Source organism: Chaetura pelagica, unplaced genomic scaffold, assembly GCF_000747805.2.
Source record: "Chaetura pelagica isolate M959 unplaced genomic scaffold, ChaPel_1.0 scaffold762, whole genome shotgun sequence".
In the NCBI taxonomy this organism is placed as follows: Eukaryota; Metazoa; Chordata; class Aves; order Apodiformes; family Apodidae; genus Chaetura; species Chaetura pelagica.
In genome coordinates this window covers 141,737-149,378 of record NW_009952439.1, presented here as the reverse complement: position 1 = coordinate 149,378, position 7,642 = coordinate 141,737, and the positions used below count along the sequence as shown (strand labels likewise).

Genomic DNA, 7,642 nt, shown 5'->3' with positions numbered 1-7,642 from the left:
CCCGGGGTGGGGGGGGGAGTGGGGGTCCCAGAACCACTGCGGGACCCAAAAGGGAGGAATAAATCCCCACACACCCACCCCCCCGCAGTGAGAAACTGGGTTTTTGGCCAGGCTACGGGCTGTACCTGTTCTGCCAGGGCTGTGCAGACGCCTGTCACACAGCTCTGTGCCTCTTTGTTTTTCTAAGTAGCTTAGGAGGAGAAAACAGGAGTAAAAAAGGAGTGTCCTCCTGTTAAATGCATGCCAGTTAAACCCTATAAACAGCTGCTTATTATAAGGCATAATTTCCTTGGCTATGAATGCTTTAAGCACAGTTTTGACCAGGCTGCTTTCTGGTAATGACCTTATGCAAATACCTTATGTTAAATTAATTCAAATTCTTGTTGCCTCTCTCTCTTTTTTTTTTTTTTGGGTTGTGTTCCCCAGTACTATGAAATGTCCTATGGTTTGAATATTGAAATGCACAAACAGGTGAGTAATTTAAAGGGGGGGGAAGCGAGGATTGATTGATCTCCTGTTGCCCTTTTCTCAACCTGAGATAAAATGGGCCCTGATTGCACTAAATGGGGGAATAAGTGCTGGAGTCAGGGATGTGACTCCAGGTGGGATGGTGTGGTCTGGCAGTTATATTAGGAATGCAAGTTGATGGCAGCCTGGCGGGTGGTTTTTTTGCCTGTATTCAGGATAAACTCAGGTTTTTGAGAAGAATGGTTATGAGGAGAGGTGAAAATAGCCTTGCCTTTCGTGCTGGGGGCTCAGTACCTGGAATAGAGCATTCCCAGCACTTGGAAAATACTGTTATCTCTTGTGTTTTCCTCTGGTTTTGTTGGTGGTGCAAGGCAGCTGTTTCTAAGGTCATACCCCTGATACTGGCCCTGCTGTAGCTTGAGACTTAGCAGGGAATTATCTTCAGGGATACCCATATCTTCTGGGTGTGTTGCTCAATGTCACGGATTTGTCTTTGCATCTGGAAGGGGAAGCGATGTGGGGTAGATGGGGTTTGTTTATTGTTTTGTTTGTTTGTTTGTTTCCTCTAACATCCCAACTTGCCTGAAGGAAAAATATCGAGGGCCATAGCAGAATGTGGTGTGCTACCTTGATAAGATTATAGCTAAAGAGCCTAAAGGCTGGGCACATGATGGTAAAACTTAAAGGAATAAAGTTATTATTGAGATTAGACCCGATTATTTGTGCTGCTGCTGCTTACTGGTTTTAGAAGTAGTTCTAATTAAGAACTTAAGGCAGATAGAAGTTGACATCAACTTTGCAATTCGCAAATCAGCCCCATTCAGCTCCAGAGTGGTTTTGCTTAATAGCAGCATCACAGCCCTGGGTGAGAGAGAGTCTTTGCTGACTGATGGGATTCAGAGCAGCGTGTCTGTGATTCTGCCTCCCTGCTTCTTAGCACACACTTCCCTTTAGCTTTCTCGTATGTAGTCACAGGGTAACAAAAATAATTACTGCTTAGTCTACAGTTTTTTAAAAATATCTTCTTCTGTGCAGATAATCCTGAGTCTCTTTGTTGCTTCTGCCTGGACAGAAGGCTCCTTGGAAGGGGATTCTGCTTGTGGGGAGCCCTGGGGGGGCTGTGCAGGAGCCCAGATGCCCCCTGCCCAGGGCAAGCAGGGGTACATAGGGCTGGTGTGTGGCTCAGGGAAACCTCAGGGATGGGTTTTGCCTTTGGTGTGGCCAGGAACGCTGCTGAATGCAGGAGTTCTGCCCAGGCTTCTGGTGGCCTCCTGTGAGGACCCTGTCCCCGTTTTGCCTGTGTCCAGAGGGACACGGAACCTGCAGCCTGTTGGGAATGCTGGAGGGGCTGGAGGAACACAAGCCTTGGTACAGGATGGTTTCAGGAGAGGGGATGGCTCTGCCCCCTGGGTGCTGGGTGATGGAACAGCTTCGCTCTGTGCAGAGGCTGGGAGATGCTGAAATAAACACAGCAAGATGCTGAACCTCTCCTCTGGCTGGAAGCTGTGGAGGCAACTGCTGCTTCCCGAGATGGGCAAGTGTGTTTGCAGCAGGGCAGGCTCGCAGCCAGGAGCTGGCTGGAGGTGCTTTGTGCCACGGGGTGAGCGTGGGGCTGGGAACCCACCGGGGCCCTGGCAGGGTCAGCGTGTGGACAGAGCCCTGGCCCACCAGCTCTGCCTTACAGTGTGACCACACAGCGAGTCTTCCCGGTGGCGAGGGGAGGCAAAGAGCCGGGGGTGGTTGCAGCGGGTGGCTGAGGAAGCTCAGCACGCCCAGGAGCAGTTTCCCGTGGGGCTGGGGCAGGTGGAGCCGCTGCCCTCCCGGACCTGGGGTTTTGCCGGCTGGCCATTCCCACCCCGCATTCCCGGGGATGCCCGGCAGGGTCCCCGTTCCTCCCGGGGAGCTTTTGCTGCCTTGGCTGGATGGTTTCAGCCTGCTCCCCCTGCTCCCGGGGGCAGGTTTGCAGGTGAACCCGTCGCCTTCTTTTACCTGACAGCGCTGCTGGGGGAAAACAAAGCGGCCCGAGCTGCTCCCAGCACGTTCCCAGGTGAAAATAGGGTGAGAGGGGCTGGCAGAGCCGGGCCCCGGGCAGGGCTGTCCCCCTCCGAGGGGTGCAGCAGCCCCCCGGGGCATCCCGCACTAATTGCCGCGTGGTCCTGCCCGCAGCTGGTCGAGGGTGGCTAGTCCTGAACAAACAAGTTTATCAGCTGACCTGTTTAGCGGTTGACTTGTGTTTATCTGCACACAATCAAGTAGACTGAAGTGCTTGAATTATTCATGCAGTGTCCTGCCCTCCAGTCTTGACTGCTTGTGATTACATCTGCTTGAGACAAACATTGATGGATACTTCATCTTTAAGCAAAAGGGGATTGTCTGTCTGTGGGCTTATATAACAGATTATCTCTTCTTCACTGAATATTAAGTGTGTGCATATGTGGCCTCGGGTGGGTTTGTGTTGGTTTCCCCTCCCTCCCTCCCCTCCTTTCTTCTGCGTTTTGTTTCTGGTTAAGGGGAAAAAGAAAAGAAGAAAAAAAAAAAAAGTAGTTTCATAAACAACTCCATATGCAAGGAAATATTTAGGAAGTGACTACCCACTTTGTTGCATATAACACACTGAACTGCTCCTTACATCAGCCTTCCTGCTTGCATGGGCTGCTCAGCTTCCTTCAACCTGAGGCTGGTTGGGAGTTTGCTTTTTAAACCCGAGTGGAACTTTTTTTCCCCTCAGGTTAATTGATATTTACCAAAACCTTTGGCTCCCCCGTTGGTTGGGCATTGTTTTTGTTCAGACCTCTGGCGATGATCACTGAATGCAACAGAGGGGGGAAGAGATTTTGAGAGAACCTCATTTTCTGGGGGGAAACAGGACACCTCAGCAGGGGAGAACCTTTCTGCTGGTTTTTGGGGTTTTTTTTGTGGCTGAGAACTTCTCACATCAGCACTTCTTGGGTTTTTTTTTGTTCTGTTTTTTTTTTTTTTTGTGCTTAAACATTTAATTCTGGGAACAAACCTAAACCCTCCTGATGCTTCCACGGGAAGAGCAGCATGGTTTTCCCCCCTCTTTTTTTTTCTAGAATATTCCAAGAACACAATATACTTTGTCATGCTCGTTAGCGAGGAGTGCCAGGTAATAATTTGCTAAATACTTCAGAAGCCAAGTAATTTGTTAGTGTGATACTCTCAGGTCTCCTAAGGTAGAAGGAAAGAACTCTCAGTCAGCTTAACCTCTCCTTGGCTTTGTGGAAGGCTCTGGGTGGGTTTTGGGGGCCCTGGGTAGGTTTTGGGGGTCCTGGCTGAGCTCTGCCCGCCCGCAGCCCGGGTGCTGCTGGTAATTCTATAATGAGGGGTTGTGGCCCGCCCTTCCACACCCCCTCCCCGAATTTAATTCTCATCAGTGAAGCTCTCCACTTTGCTAATAATGATAGCAGCCACAAATAGCTTTCAACATGCCATTGACAGCCTGGTTGGAGAGAGCACTTGAAATAGCGGTAGACAGCTGAAAGTACCCATAATTGTGCGCCGGAGTGAGAACCACACTGCTCAAGGGCCTTATTTTCATGTGCTTAAAGAGACAATATCCTGGTTTCAACAGATGCTTCTGGTGCTTCACTGGTGGTGTGATTTACTCCTGGACTGTCTCCGACCGCCCCTTTGCAGGGCTGGTTTGGGGGGCGCGCAGGGGGTGGCGGAGGGAGGGCTCTGCTGGTGCACACCCGGCTTGGAAACACCTCTCTGGGTGTGTGTGGTGGGTTTGGAGGCAAAGGAGAGAGGTGGGGGCTCACGGGTAGGGTGCTTCACCCTGGGAGTCCTGTGTGAGGTGATGCTGACACCCCATTCCTGCATCCCATGGATCGTCCCCCTCGGCAGCCCCCCCAGCCCCGTTGCTCCAGGGCATTAGGTTTGCACTGGGAAGTCTTTATAATGTTTTTGGCACGTTTTTATAGAGGAGGAAGGGTCAGCAGAGCTATGCTGTGTGTTCAGCCCTGTGTCTCCAGCCTGCGTCCTGCTGTTTGAATCAATAAGCAAGGGCAGGTTGGTCTGGTGTGGCCCCAAATCTGTTCTGAGATGGCATCTGGGGTGGCCTGAGTTAGCGTGACCTGCTTCAAAACCACGTGTGGGTTCATGGAAGGTCTGTCCTGCTCAGGCTGTGGGTTGGTTGCAGGTGCTCTGTGCCTTTGGGAAGGCTGGGGGTGCTCCCTGTGTGGAACTGGTTTCTGGAAGCACCTGCATCCCCAGAGCATGGTTCAGGGCAGGGAGCACAGGAGGGGTTGGGGCTGGTCCTGTGCTTCAGGGTCCTGCCCTGGGGTGCTGGGACCAGCCTAGGGCAGTGGTGGGGTCGGGGAGCCCTGCAGCTCCCTTTGCCTGCTCAGCTGAGGCCAGGACTAACCTATTTTGGCCCAGCAGCATCTCAACTGCCCAGAGCTGTGTCTGGGATATCGTACTGGGGGGGGACTGCTTCAGGGCTGGGGCTGTGCTCGCCTTTGGCTGCTTTGGGCCATTTTTAAGGTTGCTCCTTTCACCTCTGCTCTGCAGATCCCACAGTGCTATTTTTAAACTTCCCTTTGCCATGTCCAGGTGTAAAGAGGGGAGGCTGAGGGGCACGGGGCTGCTGGGGGGGGGCAGCCCCACAGCTATTTAACACGATGCCACCATGGTGCTGCAGCCCGAGCCTGCCTGGCTCCTGGCTCATTTCCAGCTCTCCATGCCCTCAAGTGCTTTGGGTGCTGGTACCTGCTCTGGCCATTTTAAGAGCAGGTGACAGGACTCACAGCCTGTGAGTCTGGCTCTTGATTTACAACCAGTGCAAATGTTTTCTCCGATCCCTCCCCGCTCGTGAAACATCACCCAGAGTGTTTCTTCTCTAGCAGCAGGTCACATTCCTGGCGGGGGCAGGGGGTGCTGGGGGATTAGTTGGGATTTCACGTTCTCCTGACTCCTTGCTCTTTTTAACAAGGGGCATGGAGCTGCCCTCAGCATCCCGTGGCCCCAGGGGGAGCATCCAGAGACGTGCTCCCATGGGTGCTGGTGCTGCTCCTGTGGGTGGGTGCCTCTTCCTGGGGTGCCCTGTGCAGCCCCCAAGTCTTTTATCCACCACTGGTTTGCCCCCCTCCCCCGCGGTCCAGCGTGGATGCAGGGCACTGGAAGGGGATGCGGAGGCTGGGATTGCCATGGCAACCCGCGGCAGGGAATGCAGGTTTTTCTTGGCTGGAGCAGCTCGGGGGGCTCTGCTGCTCTGGGACGAGGTGATGAATGAGCCCTGTTATGGGGAAAGGTGTCAGGCATGAAACCCTCCCCTGTTCCTGGTGTGCTGGAGGATCCCTTTTCACTCCCGATTAAACGTTTAGTGGGGACAACTCGGGTTTAATATGCGGGGGAATGGGAAAAGTTAAAGTGAACAAATATTTAAAGATCATTGAATCTCGTGTTAACAGGAAACCTCGTGGTTGTAAACATAATATTTTGGACATCTAATATCTTCTTGCTGACTGAATCCCATGTGGGAAGTTTCTCTCTTTGCAGAGTGTTAAGTTTTTCCTCAAATCTCTGTTGGAAGTTTGGGCAGAATTGGGTTTAAATTTGGAGGCAACGGGTTGCCCAGGGCAGCTGTGGCTGCCCCATCCCTGGCAGTGTTGAAGGGCAGGTTGGATGGGGCTTGGAGCAGCCTGGGCTGGTGGGAGGTGTGCCTTGCCCATGCAGGGGTGGGACTGGATGGGCTTTAAGGTCCCTTCCAACTCAAACCATTCCATGACCTTGTTTGTCTGGACCATGTTAGTGTTTGAAGGCGCACAGGGAAAACCCAGCACCTTTCCCTGCCTCCCCCGTGGCTCCTGCCTGTTTGGATGCTGCTTTTTTATCTTTTGGACCTAAATGACCTTTTTGGAGGTGCAGCTGGAGGCGCTGCTGGTGCTGGCACCTCTGCTGTCCCCTCAAACAGGGGCTGAATTTGTTCTAGAACTTGCTGGGGGCTGGCGAGGAGGAGCTTGCAGGAGAAGCGACCGTGCTGGAGCAGCAGTGCACCCAGTGCTTGTTGTGTCCAGAATCCAATAGGCTTCATCTGAAGGCATAAATATTTAATGGAGCTGCAGTTTATATATAATCTAATCGATGCCTTGGTGCCAAAAAGGCCTTTAAAGAGGTTCAGCTATCACTGAGCACCGCGTTATCGGTGGCACTGCTGTCCCTTTGAAGTGGCTTTGCTGGGGCGCCAGGCCGGGCGCAGCGTCCCGGGAGCCCGTCCCGCCCGGGGTCTGCACAGGTACCCCTGGTGGGTGGGTGGGTGGGTGCAGAGCACTTCCCAGGCAGTGCTGTGGCTCCAGCATCCATCCCGTGTCCTCACGTTTGGGTCCGGGATCATCCCAGTGGCCGTGGCACTGGGTCCCGGAGTCCAAACTGGGGTCACTTCCAGATGCCTGGTGGTGCTCCCTGACCCCTGTTGGGGCTAATAAAAGCAGCAGGGGTAACCTGATCACCGGGAAAAGGTGGTGGCCAGAAATATCCCTGTTGCTTTGAAGGGAAAGCTAGCAATGCCCGTGTGAAGGTGCTGCAGGTGGCTCCTGGGGACCCCCTGCAGCAGGTCCCCCAACTCTGGGGTCAGTGGGTTGCGTTGGCTGGGGGTGATGGGGGTTCTCCTGGAGGCGCCTTGCTTGTGGTCCTAGGGCATATTGGTTGTGCTTGTTGGGTTGGTCTGGTAGTAACCAGTGTGCCCCAACCACTGCCCACGTCCTCCAAGCAAAGGTTGAGTGTTGGCCTTTTTTTCCTCCAAATTATGGTTTTAGGTTGGATATTAGAAACAATTCCTTCCCCAGAGGGCTGTCAGGCCCTGGCCCAGGCTGCCCAGGGAAGGAGGGGGGAGTCCTCATCCCTGGAGGGGTTTCCAAGCCCTGTAGATGTGGTGCTGAGGGACGTGGGGCAGTGGTGGCCTTGGCAGGGCTGGGGGAATGGTTGGGCTGGGTGATCTTCAAGGTCTTTTCCAACCAAAACAATGCGATGATCCTATGGTTTGGATTTTTTTCTTGCAGTGTTTGAGAACAAGTGGAGCTGAGAGCCCCTCTCCAGGTTGGCACCCACTGGGGCTGGGATTAAAAACCCAAGCTGCTGTAGGGTGCATCCTGGGGTGGGGTGGGGGCTGAAGCCTCGGGGTGCAGGTGGTGATTTGGGGAGCGCACGGGAGGGG

At 53.4% G+C, this 7,642-nt stretch overlaps 1 protein-coding gene across 1 annotated transcript in view; it reads left to right on the top strand.

Moving 5' to 3' along the window:
• The first annotated feature begins 432 nt into the window (after nt 1-432).
• LOC104398301 (transducin-like enhancer protein 3) overlaps nt 433-7,642 on the top strand; it is a 26,641-nt gene continuing 19,431 nt past the window's right edge. The window contains exon 1 of the mRNA XM_010008394.1: nt 433-471. Within this exon, the coding sequence (XP_010006696.1) occupies nt 436-471 (36 nt within the window). The 5' untranslated portion in view covers nt 433-435. The remainder of the gene's footprint in view (nt 472-7,642) is intronic.